This window comes from Hippopotamus amphibius, chromosome 9 (assembly GCF_030028045.1).
Source record: "Hippopotamus amphibius kiboko isolate mHipAmp2 chromosome 9, mHipAmp2.hap2, whole genome shotgun sequence".
Classification (NCBI taxonomy): Eukaryota; Metazoa; Chordata; class Mammalia; order Artiodactyla; family Hippopotamidae; genus Hippopotamus; species Hippopotamus amphibius.
The window spans coordinates 31,019,817-31,041,914 of NC_080194.1; the positions used below are offsets into that span (position 1 = coordinate 31,019,817).

A 22,098-nucleotide genomic window follows, 5' to 3' on the forward strand; every position below is an offset into this window, starting at 1 on the left:
CCAGATTGGAAGCCCTGGCTCTGGCCAAGTATGGTATTTGGCTTCACTCCTCAGATCATATCAACCAAAAATTTATAATTCTTTTGTACTTTCCATGTAATAATAACTATGGAAGATATAAATAATTCTCAAAAAGAGTATTTGTCATTAAAGATTTTAGATTGAATACCAAATACCTAGCCTTCATTTATACAAAGGGTTAAATGCCTTTATCCAAGAACTTCAAACATAGTCTCACAGCACGGTCTAGAACTTTGGAAATTCTAACTCCTTGATTGGTATTTTACTGTCACCCCCCCTTCCTAGCACCCCTTCCTTTCACTGTTATATCATGCCTAAGAAAAATGGTGATTATACACAGAAAAGTCAAAATGTATATGAGAATTATCAGATGTTGACTTGGATGTTAAGTGGTTGGAAAAGTTCAGAAGAACGAGATGTTGTGGTCTAGTGAGGTTGGGGAAGAGCTCAGAGGAGACAGGTAGTAAAGAGTGGAAAGGAGTGATTTAGCAAGAATAGACTAGGAAGGTTACTCATTTTGGGATTACAGCTACAAGTGATATACTTTGGAAATAACCTAGTTGGAGCAGAGACTATATTGGGACTGGAAGGAGATGGGAGTAAACAGGGGGACCAGATTATGGAAAGTCTTTAATCTAAACTAATATTCTTACATTTTGTCCTATATAATGTAGGAAGCCATTTTAAAAGTTTGCTACCTGTGATTATAGGTGTATGTTAGTCCCAGATATATGGTTATCTTTACTTCATTACCTAAACTCAACACTGTTTTAGCAGAGTGGGGTCATACCTTCTTAAACATTGGTGTGTTAGAAATTGTGAATGGAAAATTTTATTTAAATTTGTAAGGCAACTACTATATATTTAAATATAGCTGTCCTTCATGCTTAATTATGCTCTAACTTCTTGAAAATGAGTGGCCTTATTAGGTCTGTTCCTAAGCACCATTTTCTTTTTGCCAAATATTCTTTAAAGTCTCCGTAAAAATATTAATAGGTAGGACAAAGAAGACTGCATGGTCCACCTGAGTCCATTTCTATATAAATGATATTTAAAAGTTTTAAAGTGGTTGGACAGCTAAAGCATACAACTGTAAACTTGAACAAAGTTGCTGTTTTTTCACATCTTAAAAAATGTTTTTAGTTGAAATCATGAGCATTAATTATTATAATTTATAAATCCTTGACTTCAAGTTTTGTGGGATTTTTTAAATTCATGGGACCATTTTAATTTAACTTCATATGATTAAATGTTGAATTTTGGTGACTAAGATAAAAAACACTAGAATTCCTTGTAGGTGAATAGATTTTAATTCTGTAATCTTTTGGACATAGTTTACCTTGTCATCACTGTTAAGTATCATTTATTTGTTATGGACTTAAAGGTAAGAATATTTATGTGTAATAGAAAATATGTGTAATATGGTTTTTCTAGGCTTTTGGCCTTTAAATAATACTTGTGTTTCTAAATTACTTGTCATACATATTATTAGAAATTTAGAGATTCTCACAGACTTTATTAAAACAAAGCTATATAGAATTTGAAGAGAGAGAAATGGTCTTATAAAATATAAAAGGATACTGTAGATATAGACTTGAGCCCCAAGGTGAATTTTTTTCCTGCAAATATGTGCCTATACTGAATATTGTAATGACATTTTACACTAAAGTGTCTTTTTGTCTCTTACTTAAAATTATAAAAGTACTAAATGTATATTGAATAGAGCATCCTGGATTTTTTGGGCAGGTTACTTAAAACCATGTTTCTTAGTTGTCTCATCTTTAAAATGGGAGACAGTAAAATCCCTTACTTCACAGCATTGCTGTGAAGATTAAATGGATAGCGCTTGACACATAGTCTTAAATAAGAGTTTGCTTTAAAAAAAAAGTAGCAAAATTAGAAAATAAAGGTAAAGTAATATTAAAGGATTGTATTGTACATGCTATTTTATATTTCCACATGAAAAATATCCTTTAATAACAACTTGTTTAATGGTTTACATAGTTATTACTCATTTTCTGCATTTTTATTGAATACTCAACTTTATACAAAATATTAGGTATGTAAAAGGCAACAAGAAAAGACAAGCCCCCTGCCCTTATGATGCTTGTAGTATAATGGGAAAAATAGAAAAGTAGATTATATTGTGCTAGAGGAAGAATAGGGTACTATATGAGCATACAGGCACTGTACCTAATGCAGGTGTGGAGGCTTGAGGAAACTTTTTGGAGGAGAGGAAAGAGGAAGTGTGTTTCAAGCAGAAGGAATGGTATGTTTAGAGGCAAGGAGATTAGTACAGTGAGGAACTGACTTGTTAATCTTCTGTCGTAGAACTTACCATATAGTGAAGGAACTCTGTGAGAGGTGGTAGCTCCCCAGCTGGGCTATAATTTCTTCATTGTCCACATTCTTTTCCCAGGCAAGCACTGTAATCCAGAAGAGGTTTTGAGAGCCAGGGCTGACCTCAGGAATGAAAGCCTGGGGCTAAGAGAAATGAAAATATAGTGTCCTGGATGAAAGTGGTATGAAAATGAAATTTAAAGTTTGCAAAAGGACCAGTTCCGAAGGCCCAGTGTGAGACAGTGGATTGCAAACATAGATCAGAAAACCGAAGTTACATTTAGTTTGAGAAGGGAGATAAGAGGCAGAGACTATGTTTGGAGTCACAGAAACATAGAGACATTGAAACGACAGAGATACTTATATGTTTTCTTTGTATCATCTCTCGCTGTCTTTCTCTCTCTCTCTCTCTGTCTGTCTCTCTCTCTCTCTGTCTCTCAGTCTTTCTCTATTTTTCAGTATATAGCATTAAATCAGATTGAATTTGAGGACAGAGACTATACCTTTTCAGCTTTGTGTCCACAGTGCCAGGCACATAGTAAGGACTCAATAAACATTTGCTGAATGAATAAACTATTTTATCACCTCATGCATTGTTGAGGACACTGTTCCACTTATTGTCATCTTCTCTAGTATCATTAGTCTTTCCCTATTTATGTAGAGTAGTCTTGAGGCTCAAACATACTCAAATCTGACCTGTGTCTATTGTAGACATTAAAAAAATATATATCATTTGAAAAATTTTGAGCTTTTCATTGATTCTTCGAAGTTAATTTTTTGTAAAAATTGACACATTTATTATACTGACTCCTGCTCCAACTGTTGTGTCTTTCTATTCAGTTTTCTTGGGTATAGAATATGTTCAAATTTTCTAACTGCTAACGTATAAAAAAATTATTGAATTTTGTATCTTTGTGTTTAGCCACTTAACCAAACTGTTTATTAGTTTTTCAGTTGTTTCTTACGTATTGTTGGTAAATAATTGACCCTGTTGTAAGTAACACTTTTTATATCTTTTTGTCCTATTGAATTGACTATAATGTTTTGAACAGTGTTAAATTTAGTGATCATTCTGGTATCGTTGTCTTTAAAGGCATTTCCTTTAGGTTTCATTGTTAAGTCACTCTTTCTTCTTGACTCTTTCTTCAATACTTTGGCTCTTTGACATCCTTCTTTTAGGTTTTCTGCTTATTTTTCTCTCACTTGCTCCCTGATCCTTCATACCTTGAATGTGGTCCTTCCCAACTGTTCTGTCTTCAGCTACCTTCTCTCTCATGGCATCTATACACTTAATCTAAGTGATGTCATTCATCACTGTGGCTTCAAATATTACTTATACACTGTAGATTTCCAGCTCTTTATCTCTAAATCCTATCTACCAGTTATGTATTGGGTTGGCCAAAAAGCTCGTTCAGGTTTTTCTGTAAGATGGAAAACCTGAATGAACTTTCTGGCCAACCCAATATTTCTATTTTACTATTTAACTTGTATAATTTTTTTCCCTTCTTAATCAGGCTTTTAATGAGTTCCATGCATACAGTTCATATAGTGATGAACAAGACAGACATTGTCCCTGCCTTTATGGAGTTTACAGTCTAGTGGGGAAGACAGGCATTCAGCAAGTAATGAAAAACTGTGAGAATGCAGTGAAGAAATGAGATGCTGTAACAAGTATATGGCACAGGGGCTATGGAGGATCATCATCTGAGTCATTGATATTAAATCGGAGGCCTAAGGGGATGGAAAAGAAGGTGAGAACCTCTCCAGGCCGCAAAATGGTATTTGCAGAGGCTCTCAAGTTGGAAGGAATATGACATGCTTAAGGCACTGAAAGAAGGGAAATGTGGCTAGAGTGGAGGAGATAGAGTGTGAGTGGTGAGATATAAGGCCAGAGACGTAGGGAGAAAACAAAATTTATTAACTAAATAAATGTTTATTAACTGTACATTCTGTACCAAGCACTGTGCTAAGTTTTGGGGATGCAGCAGGAACAAATCAGGCAAAACTTCATGTTCTAGTGGAACTTACATTCTTTTGAGGGGAGACAGACAATAGATAAGGTAAACAAGTAACATATGAACAAATAACATATGGTATGTTAGAGAGTGATATGTGCTGAGGAGGGAGAAAAAAGTAAGAAACAGACAGAGTAGTCTGAGAGGCCTTCATTGCAGAGGAAAATTGAAATAAATTCCAAGCAGAGGTTAACAGTGAGAGCAAGTGTTGAAGCACTTTGCCTGGAATGTTTGAGAGCAGCAAAAAGGCTAGTATAATTGGAGTGGAGTGAGTGAGGGTGTCAGTAGAAGGAGATGAGGTTCAGGGGAACCAGGTCATGTGGGGCCTTTATCTTTTGGCTTTTACACTGAGTGAGATAGGAAGCCACTGGGGGGTTTTGAACAGAGAAGTGCTGTGATCTGTAAGGCTGCCATATTTTACCATTTCATGGGCGCGCTGTAGAGTCATATGTGCTGTATTCCTGATCTGACATATGCTTTAAAAGAATCACTCTTGGCTATTGGGTTGGAAATGGACTGGAAGGGAAATTAAGGTAGACACAAGGAGGTAATTAGGAAGCTATTATCATAATTCAAGTAAGAGATGATGGTGGCTCAAATCACGGTGGAGGCAGTGAGATGTGATCAAGTTCTGAATATATTGGATGGTAGAGTTCTAAGGATTTGCTTGTTGGTTGAATATGAGGTGGGAAAGAGAGAAAAGGACTTTAACTGGAAGTTTGGAGTTGCTGTTAATTGATATGGGGGGAGATTTCATAGGGAGCAGAAATTTAAAAGCTTGATTTTGGACATGTTAAGTTTGAAATACCTATTAGACATTCAAGTGGAAATGCTGAGTGGGACATTGGGTATACATGTCTAAAGAGTAATGTGGGTTAGATATTTATTTGTGGGAGTCATCAATATATGGATAGTATTTAAAGAAAAAAATTTTGAAGGACTGTACACACTGATCTATAACCTCTTTCACATAACAGGCTTAAGGACCAAATTGAGGATTTGGGACTTTTATTCTAAGGCTAGTACAAGCTATAAAAGGTTTAAATTAGAGACACCTATTTAGATTTGTTTGGCTACTGTGGGGAAAAATGAATTACACGGGGGCAAAAGCAACTCATGGGTTTATAATAGTTTTGGTAAGAGTTGATGACTTGGACTGTGGTGGGGGCAGTGGGGATGGAATGTGTTTTGGTTAACTATTGTTATATAACAAACCATTGCAAACTTAGTAGCATAAAGTATGATCATTTTTGTTTTTTGGATCAAGAATTCAGACAGGGTACAACAGAGGTACCTTATGTGTGCTTTACAATGTCTGAGGCCTCATCTTGTGAAGAATTGAAAGGATGAGGTGACTGAAAAGGCTGAAGGCTTCTTCACTCACATGTCTGCACCTGAAGTGGGACAACTCAAAGGCTGGGTTCAGTGAGGACTGTCAAACAGAGTACTTATATGTGACCTCTTCACGCGGCTTGGGCTTCTCCAAGCCTGGAGACTGGGTTCAGAGAGGAAGCATCTGTAGAGCGAGCATTCCCAAGACCAAGGCAGAACCACAAGTCATGTACCCATCACCTCTGCTGTGCTCCCCTGTTTACAAGCAAGGCAGTACAACCAGCCTAAATTGAAGGGGAGAGGAATTGGACTTCTGCTGTGAGGAGATATCGAAGTCACATTGCAGAAAAGCATGTGACAGAAGAGATTTTGCAAATATCTTTGGAAAATAGCATCTTCCAGAGAAGGAAATGACACAATTCAAGATGTGTTTAAGAGGTGGTCTTGATAGGACTTGGGGAATGATTGAATTAAGAGATGAAAGAGGAATCAAATATTCATTGCTTCATTGTGCAAATATTTAAGAGCCTATCGTATGACTAGCACTCTTCTGAGATGATTCTGAGAACTTGAGTGGATGGTGATGACATTTACTGATTTGGAAAACACTGCAGAGAGAGAGAGAGAGACAGAAATGGTTAAGTTCAGTTTGGAGTATATTGAGTTTGAGGTGCCTGTGAGGGGGCATCCTAGTGGAGATTTCCAAGAGGCAGTTGAGTATAATGCATCTAGAATATAGAAGGCAGAATTAGAATAAATTTGAGAATTGTCAGCGTAAGGTGAGAGAAAAAAAGAACTTAGAACTTTCTTGAGAAATAACAATATTTAAAGACCAGCTACAGGAGAAAAAGTTAGCAAAAGTGACTAAAGAAGAACAGCCAGAGAGGAGAAAGAAAACCAGGGATAATGGTGTCAGATCTTAGGGATGAGAGCGTTTTAAGAAGGAGGGAGCGGTCCCTGTAAGACATTCTATCGAGAGGTCAAATAAAATCAGGATTAAAAGATGTTCATTGTTGGGCAGAAGACCTAAATAGACATTTCTTCAAAGAAGATATACAGATGGCCAGTGGGCACATGAAAAGATGCTCATCATCACTAATTATTAGAGAAATGCAAGTCAAAACTACAATGAGGTACCACCTCACACTGGTCAGAATGGCCATCATTAAAAAGTCTACAAAATAATAAATGCTGGAGAGGGTGTGGAGAAAAGGAAACCCTCTTACACTGTTGGTGGGAATGTAAATTGGTGCAGTCACTATGGAAAACAGCATGGAGATTCCTCAAAAAAAAACTGAAAATAGAGTTCCATATGATCCATCAATCCCACTCCTGGGCATATACCCAGACAAAACTGTAATTTGAGAAGATACATGCACCCCTATGTTCATAGCAGCACTATTATGATAGCCAAGACATGGAAACAATCTAGATGTCCATCAACATTTAGGATAAAGTGGATAAAGAAGGTGTCGAGTGTGTGTCTATACATATATATGTATGTATGTATATATAGACACATGTACACAATGGAATATTACTCAGCCATAAAAAAATAATGAAATAATCCCATCTGTGGCAACATGGATGGACCTAGAGTTTATCATACTAAGTGAAGTAAGTCAGAAAGAGAAAGACAGATACCATATGATATCACTTATATGTGGAATCTAAAATACGACACAAATGAACATATCTACAAAACAACAACAGACTCACAGACATAGAGAATAGACTTGTGATTGCCAAGGGGGAGGGGGTGGGGGAGGGAAGGATTGGGTGTTTGGGATTAGTAGATGGCAAACTGTTATATATAGGATGGTAAACCAAAAGGTCCTACTGTATAGCACAGGGAACTATATTCAGTATTCTGTGATAAACTATAATGGAAAAGAATATGAAAAAGAAAAGATATACATATATATATAAAACTGAATCACTTTGCTGTACAACAGAAATTAACACAACACTAAATCAACTATACTTCAGTAAAAAAATTTTTTAAAGATGTTCATTGTCTTTAACAATCTAGAGGTCATTTGGAGACTATATTGAGGGCCATTTTGAGTAGTGTGTGGACATCAGATGGGAGTTGGTTCAGAAGTTCAGGGAAAAGAGAACATGTTTATATATATAGGAGTTTGACTATGAAGAGAATTTTAAAAATCATAATGGAAGTAGCCAGCTTAGAGAGAGACGGCTAAATAGTAATAATAGTTAATTATTTAATCATTTATTCTATTAACAGTTATATAATTAGACAACATGTTGTAGGGGAAAGAAAGCTCTAATTTGGGAGACTACAGACTATTTGAGCTTTTGTGTCTTCTCTTACCCAGTAGTTCCTGAGATGTTAGAGCCTTAGATAAGAGATAGGACATTGCCATTGAAATGGGGCAGGGGGTGGGGTGGGGGGGGGAGTTAGGTCAGTGCAGGTGAGTTTGTGACTGTGTATTTGGAAAGTTAAAGTTGCTCATTATATCTGTACTTAAGAAGGGCCAAGTGAAGGGCATCTTTCATCCCTCTCAATTCTAGGGTCACTTAAGCTATGTAATTCCTGTACCATGCTGTATTTTGCTTGACCTTTTACTATCCTTATCCCAAATCCAGTTGACCCTTTTCATCTCACTCCTCTTCCTACACAGTAATATCAATGTTGTTTGTAAGTAATTTTCTGAGAAAGAAAACATGGACGATGGAATATGGGGGCTATTTTATTTCATATGGATAATCTGAAAAAAATATCCTTAGGATATACTCTAAGATATAAATGCATACATTGATGGAAAGACAAAATGGTGTAAAAAATACCCTGGACTAAGGATGGAGTCAGAGGAGGGTGGATTTAATTCTGATTTTGTAGAGTAATTTTGTAACCTTAGGCAGATTGCTTCATGAAGTGTAAAATGAAGAGGCTTGTGTTGGATGACTTTAATTGGCCCTTCTTGCTGTAAGATTCTACAGTTCCATAAGAACTCTTCCTGAGAAAAGTTTGTTGACTAAAGAATAACCACTATGTTGTCTACAGGGTCCTGAAGTAGATGCTGAACTAATCTGATGTTTTATTTGTGTTTGTTGTTTTTGCTCTTCTTTTACTTCAGTCACCCCCAAAATGAAGATACTTTTGTGGGTTTTATTTCAGGTGCCCTAATGCATGAGTTATCAAATGATGGTGCTCGTAGACAGTTTGAATTTTACCTGGAAGAAATGATCCTGCCTCTCATGGTAGCTAGTGCCCAGAGTGGGGAGCGTGAATGCCACATAGTGGTGCTTACAGACGATGATGTGGTTGATTGGGATGAAGAGTATCCACCACAGATGGGAGAAGAATATTCACAAAGTAAGTACTGTGGCATATTTTTTCTCTCTTAAAGCATCACAGATTTTCTGTTTATCTTTTATAATATTGATCAAAGGACAGTTTCTGTGAAGAAAGTATGTTGAGCCTACACCAGGTGTTGGCAAACTACAGCCTGTGGGCCAGATCAGCCTTTTGCCTGTTTTTATAAATGAAATTTTATGTATTGTCTATGGCTGCTTTTGCGCTGCAGTGGCAGAGTGGAGTAGTTGGAATGAAGACCGCATGGCTCGCAAAGCCCAAAGTAATGACTATCTGGCCCTTTACAGAAAAATGTACCACCCCCATGTCATGCACAGGAATGGTTTGCTCTTTGTTGAGTATCTGGATCTTAATGGTTTTTTTCTTTGCATTTAGAGCATCCAAGAGAAGTAGATCCTAGAATAGTAGATAATAAAAAATAAGCTGTTTTTTATAGATGAATTTCTGTTTGTATATAAAATGAGAAACTTCAACTCATTGATTGCAAAGATGACTTAAGTTCTAAGACATTCCTTTTTTAATATCTTATGTGTTCCTGGAGAATCTAGTGACCCTTCTGAAAGCTTTGTGGAACTTTAGGTATTTCTGACCAAAGCAGTACATCTTGAGGAGCAGTGACTAACTTGTTTCTTACTGTGCTCCCAAACTTTTTCTGATTAGAACCTTTTGATTTTTTTTTTTTTTTTCTTTTAGAAAATTTATCTCATACTGGTTTGGTTTGGTTTTGGTGAACCCAATATAGTATTTTTGAACAGTTTCATAGATTGAGAAAAAGATAGAGTTAAAACAATGATTCGAGGAGCTAGGTAAAATAGCCCAACATCTTGTTCTGTTCTCCAGTCTTGTTGACTCTGTAAGGATTAGGGTTTAAGTAAAAAGTACAGGATTATAGAAAGTACTGGAACACTTTAAGCCCTGATTTTGCCATTTTACTTACCCTTTTCTAAAAATAAAATAAAGCAGATTCTAAGTGGTATTCTTTTTTATTTTGATTCTGAAGTTTTCAGAAGATTCTTTTAACAGAAGTTATCATAGCACTTTTCAGAATTTACATTGAGACATTTCCTTTGGGTGATATACTTGAATGAGTACTGTGACTCTTCTGTAGACAGTTACAGTAATAAAATGTTGCTATTTCCTCATTCCTAGGCTCTTTGCTGACAGTGGTTTTCTATAATAATATGTGGAATAAAAAGTTGAACAAAGCACAGGAAAAATAAAAGGTTACCAAAAATCAGAAGAAACACACTAAATTATTTTCTGTTTAGAAAAAGGAATGAACAAACTTTTACTTTTTAAAAAGTTTGACTCCAAGAGAGTGGAGCCAACTATGGAGCACAGAAATGACGTTATAGTGATATAGGAATAATAATAGACCTGGCTTTTCCTTTTTAGTTATTTAGCTTTTCATTTTAATGTTTTTTTGGTTTGTTTTCTTTTTCTTACCTTACACTTTGAAGCTTAAAAAGACTGGAAACATTTTTACTTGATTTGTCTAAATATGTTTCATTTTGTGCCAAGATGTTCCACCCTAAAGAAGATACATTTGAAGAGACAGAGATCATCTCTTAAGCCTGATTTTCCTAAATGTGACATTATAACACCACCCATTCTGAGATGTCAAAAAATCTTTATCTTAAAATATCAGTAATCTTAAGGATTACCCCATGAGTAGCTTCTGTATACGTTTTTTACCTTTTATTGGCTCTTAAACCAGCATGTTTGGTTTGTGAGTGTGTTTTTCTTTTTTTGAAAAAACCTTTGCAGTTCACCTTTTAAGGGAGATAACTCCACCTGAAAGAGAGAAGGCGAGGAAGGTCCATCAGTCTAACTCCCTGAAGTGCCCAGCACATTTGGAAGACTCAACATGTTGTCAGTGGAATGTCTGTCCTTTGCAAAGCCAGTTTGCGCTAAACAGACTAACCTAGGCAGAACATGCTCGAATCTGCCATTTTTAACATCAATATTAAATGGGACTGTTCGCCTGAATGGAAAACAGTTTGTGGGGTGGGTCTTTGCCTTTTGGGGGAATTATTAATAATAGTTACTCAATCCATGAAATGCAAGATGTATCCATTCTGTACTTTCTGACAAGGCAGTTTTTTCCCCTCCAGATGAGGCCTTATAGGCATCCTAGCAAAGTCCTTTACTTTGCCTGCTTGATAATGATGTGATATTGATACCCTTTTTTTTGGTTCTCTTTATTTGAAGAAATTGGGGCAGATCCCATTCCAATAAGCTTGTATATGATATATCTTCCAGAAGGAGATTCTTCCTATGGATTGGGTTACCTGACTGGTTATTAAAGCTTTTCTTGTTTCAACTTATGTAGACATTTGCTTATATATTAACTGTACTGAATTGTCCTGTCATGTTGGCTAGTCATCCTTTGGCATCACTGCATCCATTATTTGGGCTTTTAGGGTTGTCAGGCCCCTTTGATGATCAAGTGATCAAACTGGAGTCATCTCCAAGTACTTTGATTTTAATAAGAAAATATTTTTGTCTCTTTGTTTCCAGTTATCTATAGCACAAAATTATATAGATTTTTCAAGTACATTGAAAACAGAGATGTGGCCAAATCAGTTTTGAAGGAGCGGGGTCTTAAGAAGATTAGACTGGGAATAGAAGGTAAGACATTTTCACTATTTTCTATTAATTTTCTTTTGAAAAAAGCAAAGTTAAAAAACTGAATCCCATTGAAAATATAGTCTGAATATTTTGAGAAAAATTCAGACAAATGATTACTGAATGCTTATGCAGTAGATACATAAATAACAAAAATCAGCTTCCTTTATCTGAGAAGATAAATAGAAGGCCATTAGAAATTATCATTTATTCCATAAGATTCCCTAGCAATATAGAGATATCAATTTGTCGTTTCTGTCATCGCTCAAGTTAATGCATTTTTGACTAAGCGCATGTAGTGTGTTTGGCACGAATGTGTGTATATTCCTGTAAGGTTGGCAGGACTCTGCCTAGTAGTGATCGTGATCAAAGCCCAACAGAACTAAAATCTAGTACTTTCTGAAAATTCATGTGAAAACTATAATAGTAGCTTACTAGTGTCTTAAGGTATGATAATAGTTAGCTTATTTTCAAATTAAATTCAGTTGCAAATGTACTTCATCTTAAACGCATAGTTTTTAGATTGCTTTTTACTTTATGATTTAAATGAATTTTTCCAGGTGCCATGTCAGATGCTTCTTCTATTTTAAAGTGCCCTTAGTAAAAACAAAATATCTTCCTTGGCATACCGTAGTACAGGGTAAAGATTGCTTGTGTTCAAAACCTATGATTTAATAGCTGTATGACCTTGGCCAAGGCACTTCATTATCTTTCCTCACCTAAAATGGGAGCATTAATAAGTACTTTATAGGGTAATTGTGAGGATAGAATGAGTTAACACATGGAAAACACTTAAAATAAGGCCTGCTACTAGTACTTTCTGTTTGTGATGGTGGTAACGAAGGTTATGGTGCTCAGATCAATGACCAGAGGAGCTGCTGGACATCACAGTAAAGGGCTGATGAAATGTGTAGGGAAGAATGACCAGAAACAGATTCTTTGCGGGGAGGGAGGAAACTTTTGGGCTTAGCTTTACCAGTATGTGTCCTCTTCTGTCATTTGGCAAACAGTGGGATTTAGCTCTTTGCTTTCAGAGCTAAAGAGAAGGTAACTGGAGGGAACTACTTTAGATTAGCAGGCAGGGAAGCATGTATTCGATCTGAAGCCTGATGACAAGTGGGTTGGAACTAGATTGTAAACAAGCCTTGTATACTGTGCTAAGGAGTATGGACCTTCCTCTTTAAGCATGAGGGCATCTTTGGTAGTTTTAAAGCAAGGTTGTAATACGACTGCATTTGTGTTAGAGTGGTGATTCTGTGGGGAGGACAGACTGGAATACAATGAGACGGGAATTGTAAAGATTTTCTAGTAGTCCAAAGGGCAATCAAGGACAAGGAAGCAGAGGTGGAAACCTTTCTGACCTCTAGTGCTGCCCTTGAGATGGTAACTGAGTGGAACTATGAAACGAAGAAGACGTTCTACAGAAGGTCTTTAGAAGGCATTTAGTCCTGTTTGCCCCTGTGCCCGCCTCACCTCAACCACTTACACACTCCATACGTGACTAAATACACTAGCTACCAATGATGCCTACATAACATCCTTCTATGCAGTCATCCTTACTTGAGTTCCTACTGCGTGAGGCCTTTGTATTTTTTTCTGATTCTGTGGTCTTAACTATGGCCTGTGGGCCAAATCCAGCCCACTACCTGCTTTTTATAAATCAAGTTTTATTGGAACATAGAGATGCTCATTAATTTATGTATTGTCTGTGGTTGATTTTACTTTACAATGGCATAGTTAAGTGGGTGTGTTAGAGACCATATGGCCCACAAGCCTGAAATATTTACCGTCTGGCCCTTTACAGAAAATGTTTGCCAGTACTTGGTCTAAACTAGCAATTCATGCTACTAGGAAGGAGAGAAGGAACTTGTGATAGCATCTAAGGAAAGTATGTCTTTAGAGAATTGCCTTACTGGTAAATGACTGAAATTTTTCCAAAACTAGGATGGTTGTTACCAGTTGTTACTCTTCAGTGATTATGATCTAAGAGAAGGAAGATATAATTAATCAGGGAAAGCTGTGTCAACTGAAAAAAATGCACAACCTAGAAGTTGAGAATGATGTTTTATTCAGTGGCCTTACTGAGGACTATAGCCTGGGATACAGCCTCTCAGCTCTGAGAAACTGTTCCAAGGAGGTAAGGGAGGAGCCAGGATATATAGGAGTTTTTGCTGAACATTCATCAACAGATGAATGGATAAAGAAGATGTGGCATATATACACAATGGAATATTACTCAGCCATAAAAAGGAATGAAATGGAGCTATATGTAATGAGGTGGATAGACCCAGAGTCTGTCATACAGAGTGAAGTAAGCCAGAAAGAGAAGAACAAATACTGTATGCTAACTCATATATACAGAATCTTTAAAAAAAAAAAAATGGTACTGATGAACTCAGTGACAGGGCAAGAATAAGGATGCAGATGCAGAGAATGGACTGGAGGACACGGGGTTGGGGGGCGGCGCGAAGGGGAAGCTGGGACGAAGTGAGAGAGTAGCATAGACATATATACACTACCAACTGTAAAATAGATAGCTAGTGGGAAGTTGCTGTATAACAAAGGGAGATCAACTTGATGATGGATAATGCCTTAGAGGGCCAGGACAGGGAGAGCGGGAGGGAGTCGTGGGAGGGAGGGGATATAGGGATATATGTATAAATACAGCTGATTCACTTTGGTGTACCTCAAAAGCTGGTTAAAAAGTGTAAAGCAAGTATATTCCGATAAAGAGCTTAAAAAAAAAAGATTACTGCTAATCACAAAAAACACATATCTCAAGGTAATGATTTTAGTCCTATGTTTGGGGAGATGCAGGAGTCTGGGCTTGCTGAAATTATTCCTTTGTTATACATCTTAACTGTCTAGGGCCAGTATCCTGTTTTTCTCAGTCCTGAATTCCCCTCGGGGCATCCCTGAGTGGCGGGGTTGGCTGCAGAGGCTGATGGCTTGAAGGCCGCAACAGTCCTTGTTTACTGAAATGGCAGGCTTTTTTTTTTTGTCCACAGTTGCTTTGGAATCGCCAGTCTGAATGAACTGCTTGGTTGTTGAGAGTAGTAACATTTAAATGATATAGGGGTTAACATATTGGCTTTGCTGACCTAGGTGCAGAAGTACCTGGAATCAGTGAAGCTGGAGAGCTCTACAGCTCCATTGTCACTTAACAGTAAAAAGGAAAGAAAAAACCCAGAACAACATAAAGAAGAGATTTAGGTTTAAAGAAAGTAGAAGGCTAACATGGCAATAAATTGCAGGCCTTGAGGCCAGATAATCCTGTGAAGGGAAGGGTTCAGGGTTATTAAGGATACATAGCTAGAGCCCATGGTACATTAGATTACATACCATTGTATTAGGGACCCAGCCCCTCCACGTTCTCCAAATGTTTTTCTAGTAGTTGGTGGATGGTGGGAGGTTTTGTGAATTACATCAGTAGGGTTTCAACTTCTTGCTGTTGAACTAATGACCAATGGGACAGAATATTGGTTTCCCTTCTTTGTTTTGTTTGTTCATGAACTACAGTAACCCCCTTTAGGTTAAACTGAGTGAGGAATGTGGGGACTGGTGTGTGTGCATACATATGTACATGTGTATCCTCAGTTTTTAAAACCTCTTTTCTTCAGGTTATCCTACCTACAAAGAAAAAGTAAAGAAAAGGCCTGGGGGCCGCCCAGAAGTGATTTACAACTATGTCCAAAGGCCCTTTATTCGGATGTCTTGGGAGAAGGAAGAAGGAAAGAGTCGGCATGTAGACTTTCAGTGTGTAAAGAGTAAATCTATCACCAACCTTGCAGCAGCCGCCGCAGACATTCCCCAGGACCAGCTGGTAGTCATGCACCCAACTCCGCAAGTGGATGAGCTGGATATTCTCCCCATCCATCCCCCTTCCGGCAACAATGATGTCGATCCTGACGCACAGAATCTGATGCTGTGATTGTGATGTCTCTTGAAACCATAGCATGCTACTCTCCACAGTGACGCTGCACTCTCCTCATCCTGCACTGCAAGGCCACACTTTTCATTGTGAGATGCGCAGAACAACGGTTAGGATATTGCAGTGTAGGCTTTTCTAAAGACCAAAGGTAGCTGAATGGTTTTTTAAATGAGTACTACTCTAGCATCTTGAGGTCCCAGTTATATAAATGTATTTATTTATCAGTAGGTTTGTGAAATTGGTTCTTTGTATGGGGGACAGCCCTTTTTCATACATCTAGATCTTTTCAGAAGTGGTGGAAATTGGCAGCTGGGGTACTTTCAGTCTAGATGGATATTAATCATACCCCAGATAAAATGTAGACTATTATCTAGTTGCACTTTATATATGGTGGTTAAGTGGAACTGTTCAAGCCATTTTTATAGTTGTGATGCACAATATAATTTAAATAAGTGCTTCTATCAAAGTATTCCTTCCGTAAATGTGTGTAGTTTGCTGCCCACGATGAGCAGAAAACGAGTGTCATTGGGCTTATTTGAGTGATTAGGATGGGATTCAGTGCCCATCCTCATCAGTTATCTCCAGTGCCGTTTCCATCCTTCTCAAGTGAGTCACATGCAGGGAGTGTAAACATCAGGTGGTGTATTATTCAGTCTGCCTTACCCTTGATCTGTTCACAGATATTTATTTACTATTGATTTTTTTCGAGTTATGGGATAGGAAAATGAAGTGTTTGCTCTTCATTTACTAAATGATTGTAAACTCGTTTTTCATCAAAATAAAATTCCATTGTTTTAATGTTTCTGATCTTTATAACCACCTTGACCAGATTTTCAGTCTCATAATTAGCAGATTTCCTGTCTTGTTGGTGTCAGTATAACTAGAAACCAGGTAGTAGATCAAGGAACTCCAGTTTGAGATATGTGTTACGAGGCACTTACATTCCCCACTAACTATAAAATATACTATAAACCCAAAACATTGTTAGAGCTGAAAAGGGTATACTTGCTAGTCCAACCTGATATGAAGGATGAAATACGTTTACTAGGTCGTACCTTAAGTTTCAGAGCCAAATTCTGATACTAGTTCAGTGCTTTCTCCGTTATATTGTGCTGTTCTGCCTAGCAAATTGTTTGTGCAAATGTTTTTGGTGTGTTTTTTAATATTCTGTGGTCCAACTCAAGAAGAAATCAGAAGTATTTAGGTGCTTTGGACTCAGGGTCACAGTGTTTGAAGCCATACAACTGTGAGTAGTAGTAGAGAGAGGAGTTGTATTAGAGAAGACAGTTTGTGAGAACAAAGATGTTACTGCTTAAACACAGAAACTAAAATTGCAGTACAGCTGAACTAGTAACAGGGAAATTATGTATGTCCTAGAATTGTTACGAAGGCCAGAAAAACACGAAATGTTTTTGGTGTGGATCGTCCTTAAACACCCGCCATGGAAAATCGATGATCCAGCCCTGTAGCATTTTTTTTTCCCTGTAGGATTTTTTTCTAATTATTTGAAATGTGAACAGTATTTATAGAACAAGGGAAACATTTATTAAAAATATTTAACTAATACATTATACTTTAACCCATATTTATAGTAAAGGATTCTTACAAGGAAGAATAAACAGTTTTATGATACAATTAGTATAAGAAATATCCACATGGGGAACTTCTTTGTAGTGTAAAAACACCATACATCTGAAATGACCATTTGCATATAAAAGCTACCAATGATGCTTCTGTGCACAATGATTAAAAAATTCAACACAAACAGAATCCAAAATATACAATTAATGCAAGCTATCCACAGCTAGCCCAATAATCAATGATGAGGAAACACTGGAGCAGGCTTAGTTCCACTTTGTCTTGAAGTTACACATAGTAAGATTGACTTGTATCAATGGCTCTGAGATGGCTTTTATGAAGACAGTACATAAAAGCTGTTCTCTCCTTATCCAGTAAGCTTCACAGACAGTATAACTCCATCAGTAATGCACTTTGATACTGTAGCTGTCGCCAAAGCAACATGTAATGTTTACAGCGGCCATGGCAGGTCGCTAAAGTCAACAGGACCACCAAGCCCAGCATCTGCTTCCAAGAGGCTCATTATGACAGCCATTGCTGCTTCATCATTACTGGGACTACTTGAGCCTTGATCGTTGTCTATCATATCTATGCCTATGTGAGGGTTCTCACCTGTGGGAGGAGGTAAAGACTGGTCAGTGATAATACCAAAGCATGTTTAACTTTAGTAAGCAATTCCCAAGCACACTTTTAATAAGAAAGTTATACTTAACTACGCAGGGTGAGAAGGATGAGAGAGGCTGCTTTTTTGAGGGTGCATTGCCATATATATATGTTTTAACACTGGTGTTTTTCAGAGGGAAGATCCAACTTGTAAAGAAGAAAGTACTTAAAGTTCAATAAAGATTAAAAGTATGAGTTGACCTCATTTTAATATTCTGATACAACCAGTTACAAGGAGGGAGGTACGGAAGGAAAAATATAGGAAGAGAGAGATTAGGGAAAAAAGATCTAGAAAGATAAGTAGAGAAAAAGATGGCTGGGGTGAGAGAAAAACTCTTCACTGCTTAATGACTTTTAATACCCTCAAATGCTTATTGATCACCCATTTAGGCTTTATCTGAACCTCCATCAGCTCTCCTTCTGAAGAGATCGTGTTCCACACGTTGGGAGAAAGCCCGTGTCCAGGCCACTGTAGCCACCTCTTGAGTTCCAGGGACAAACCTGGACCCCCCACCAAAACCCAACCATTAGACTGAACTTAGAAGTAAAGACAAATTTTAAACCTTTACTTTGTTCTTTTCAAGTTTACCTAGAACTGATTTGTTCTGTACATTCAGTTCTTAAAACTGACTTTATACCAGATATTTTTTTGCAAGCTTATTGTAGCGGAAATGAATAATAATGCTACTTACCAAGAATAGAAGAGCTATCAGAATATGGATAACCTGGGTTCTCCTGAGCCTGCCCTGGTAGTAGGCCACTGGAAGGAATGTCTGGAGTCCCTCCATTTAAAATCTACAAAAAAAAGTGAAGTTTTCACATCAACAGTTTCAATCAGTATTTTATGCAGTGTCACCAAGAAAATGAATCATGTTGAAAAGAGGAAGGTGGGGAGAAAAAGCTTCAAATGGCTTCAGTTTCTTATCGGATGATTTCACATCAGGGGCTGTTAGGAATGGTCACAGTAAGGAAAAAACCTTCCCCAGACTATTCTCCTCTCCTTACTGGATTCAGCCCACACAGGCCATTTAAAGGCTGACTAAAATCCCTAGAGCATTCATTACTTGGATCATGTCATTCACATGTTTAAGGCCAAGGACTAAACCTCAGTGAGCCCAGCTGGGCAGGCCCCCTGTAAGGGAGTAAAACTTCTCATAGCAACAGGTGTTGCTGAAGAATAAAGGGTTGTTATACTGTGAAGAAACACTGCTCTGAGGAGTCACAAATGAAAAACAAAACACTAGAAGTAAATCATCACTAGTTATACCACAGGTGACATTAGTAACCAGTGGTTTAAATTCTCAAGAGAGGCTACTGAGAAGTATTATTACCACTCCTCTGTAGCAGAACTCTATTTCTGTCTCCCCTCAATTTCACCCCTGTGACTGAGTCGCATAGAAAAGCACCTTTGAGATGTAGGTGAGGAAACAGTTTGGTAGCAGCTAGGATTTCAGGAGAGGCAGTGATTTCAGGCCTTGCCAGCAGATGGCATTACAACTTTATCTCCCCAGTTCAACTTTTTGAAGACTGTCAAAAGGACTTTACACTCTAAAAGTTATTGAGGACACCAAAGAACTTTTGTTTATATAGACTATATTTATCAATATTTACTATATATGAAGTTAAAGCTAATACATTAAAAAATATAATAAACCTATTACACATTAACATGAATAGCATTTTAATGAAAAAGAACTATTTTCCAAAATAACAAAAAGTCAGAAGTGTCCTTTTACATTTTTTGCAAATCAAATGTCTGGCTTAACGGAAGTTAACTGGATTCTCATTTGCTTCTCTATTCAGTCTGTTTAGATATGTCATTTGAAGTATGTATCTGAAGGAAATCTGGCCTCTCATAGATAGGCAGTTGGAAAAGGGAGGTGTATTTTCATAGCCTTTTCAAATAATCATGGTATTCTTTGATATCACATCAAAACTCAACAAGTGGAAGTTTCTTAAAGATTATTTGCAGTGTGGAATTTGAAACCATACCAATGAAATTTTGACACTTTGTTATGTTGAAATCCACTGGTATATTTTGGCATTTAGGATGGATCTCTTTTACCTTTGCATGATTTTGAAATATCCTACATTGGTCATTTGGCAAATACTGGTTCACTTGAGGTATGCAGATCTTCCCAGTATTGACACACTTCATTGTACAACATCAGAACATTGCCATTGTTAGCGTTACTTATATCAGACATATCTTAAGTTTTGGGAAGCAGTCGAGCCCAAAGTAGCAGTCACAAGTTTTCCCCAAAATTCTAATTTTTGCTTGAAAGCTAAAATTTTATCACTGTCAGTTGTTTTCCGTGAAGTCGCAGGTTCATTCATTTAAGAAAATGGACACTACATACCCAAGTCTGAAAAACCATAGTTTACAATAATAAAAATGGTATCCTATGAAAAAGGTGATTGGTTTACTTCATAACTTAAACAGTTGCACAAGTGCTTTTCCTTAAGACAGCCATCATACTTCTTGTGCAGCACAAGCACTTTAAGCACACTTCCCATTTTGTAACAGTATTAAAAAGATTTACTCAAGGATTTTATAAAATTACTGCTTTATTAAGGACATTCTTAAATGAAACTGCCTTTTAAATTTATTATTTTTATTTTATTGTGAGTATATGGTGGTGAAATACAGCGACTATCAGTACAGTTCGGTGCCACAGGCTTGATTTTTGTAAAAGCACCAGCAGTTTTACCCAACATTGCTTTTGCGCTGTCAGTTCACATATCAACACAGTGAGAAAAAGCTTCTTTAGCGTTATTATGAAAATACCTTTGAGCATGCAGACCCCTGAAAAGATCCCCCCTCTCCCACCCCCCTGAAAGACCACAGATGACATTTAGGGAACTGCTGCTTTATCTGACCCTGCCTCAGTAGCTCTGGATGTCCAGACTCCTGGAACCTATGAGGCTCACTAAGCCTCCCCTTTTTATTATATTTCGCTTGACCCTAATTAAAACTGGCAGGCTAAATGGCTCATTTCTGGACCTGCCAAATTTGAAAGTGACTGGGAAGGGTTGGAAGCCTGGGGCCACCTCTACTGTTGTGGCATTGGTATACTATTTAATGCCGTCATTTTTAACCCGATCCTGTTTAGATGCCCTTCTTATAAGTCCTGCTGCTAATGACTCAGAATACATTCAGAATTTCTTCTCAGACCCACTTTCGTAAGCCCAAAGGAAACATTTTCCATAAATGCCTCAAAAATACTTGGGGCTTTGTGATGTAGAGTAGTATACTTTTAGATCTCTGGCAGTTGTTGGTGTGAAAAGAATCAGAAGTCAAAAGACCTGGATTTAGTTTGGGGCCATACTTATTAAATTCTGGGGTAGTCGCGTAATATTTGGTAGCCTGGATTTTGTCACGTATGAGGTTGTGAGGATAAGATGAGAGATTGTATATGAAAGTTCCCTGAGTAATATATAAGCACTGAACTGGAGTGATAACCTTCCAAAATAGAGTGGTGGGATTCTTGGTAATACCAGGAAGTCAAGTGCCTAAAAGTTGAATTGAGACGCAGAGAAGAGGATACCGAGCTAAGGAGATGGTGGATCCAGTACAGAGGAAGGATGCAGCCGTGTAACAGAACAGAGCTAAGAGCTCAGCCTGCGGCGGGGGTGGGGGGTGGGGGCACTCGGTGCCCAGCCCAGACTTCATCTATCGATACTATCTTCTGAGTCATTACCAACGGCCAGGCACTTTCACGCATATTCTCTCATAATAGGACTTCATATGCAAAGATGCTGGCTGCCCTAACCTATATTAGCCCCATTATAGAGAAATCTAGGGCTTAAAAAATGGTACAGGGCCACATAGCCAGCACATGGCAAAACTAGGCTTCAAACCCAGGTCTGTCTTCCAACGGTGCTCTTACCCATTACTTTATTGGTTCTCAAACCTTCTGGGGGAAGCAAAACCTTTTTTCAAATAAACACTTTTACACAAGATTCATATATCAGAAGTAAAGCTGCCCTGGAAGAAGCAGGGCAGCTTTACTGACCTTATCTTCCTCACCACCTGCTCCTCACCCCCATCCCGCCTGGCAGCACCACAGCTCCCGGTAACCTGAGCCTCTGAGGAGCCCAGTTTGAACACCCGTGTCCTGCTTTTGATACAGTTTGTACCCTAGGAGTCCAATCTGTGTAACTTACTAATATTCTTTCTCTGTGTGTATGGTTTGGGAGATAGGGGAAGGAAGACTTCGTGTCCCGAGATGCTGGCCTTTGGGTTACCC

General features: G+C 37.8%; 2 protein-coding genes across 14 annotated transcripts in view; one reads left to right on the forward strand and one right to left on the reverse strand.

Moving 5' to 3' along the window:
- The window catches only part of BTBD10 (BTB domain containing 10), a 77,412-nt gene extending 60,992 nt beyond the window's left edge, over positions 1–16,420 (forward strand). For all 4 annotated transcript variants that reach the window (XM_057749425.1, XM_057749428.1, XM_057749429.1 and 1 more), the window contains 3 exons: positions 8,851–9,048; positions 11,569–11,679; positions 15,297–16,420. In XM_057749425.1, coding sequence (XP_057605408.1) covers positions 8,851–9,048; positions 11,569–11,679; positions 15,297–15,607 — 620 coding nt within the window. In that variant the 3' untranslated portion in view covers positions 15,608–16,420. The remainder of the gene's footprint in view (positions 1–8,850; positions 9,049–11,568; positions 11,680–15,296) is intronic.
- A 721-nt stretch (positions 16,421–17,141) lies between these two features.
- Positions 17,142–22,098, reverse strand: part of BMAL1 (basic helix-loop-helix ARNT like 1) — a 100,434-nt gene continuing 95,477 nt past the window's right edge. For all 10 annotated transcript variants that reach the window (XM_057749421.1, XM_057749417.1, XM_057749414.1 and 7 more), the window contains 2 exons: positions 18,541–18,643; positions 17,142–17,797 (listed from right to left, as the gene is read on the reverse strand). In XM_057749421.1, coding sequence (XP_057605404.1) covers positions 17,637–17,797; positions 18,541–18,643 — 264 coding nt within the window. In that variant the 3' untranslated portion in view covers positions 17,142–17,636. The remainder of the gene's footprint in view (positions 17,798–18,540; positions 18,644–22,098) is intronic.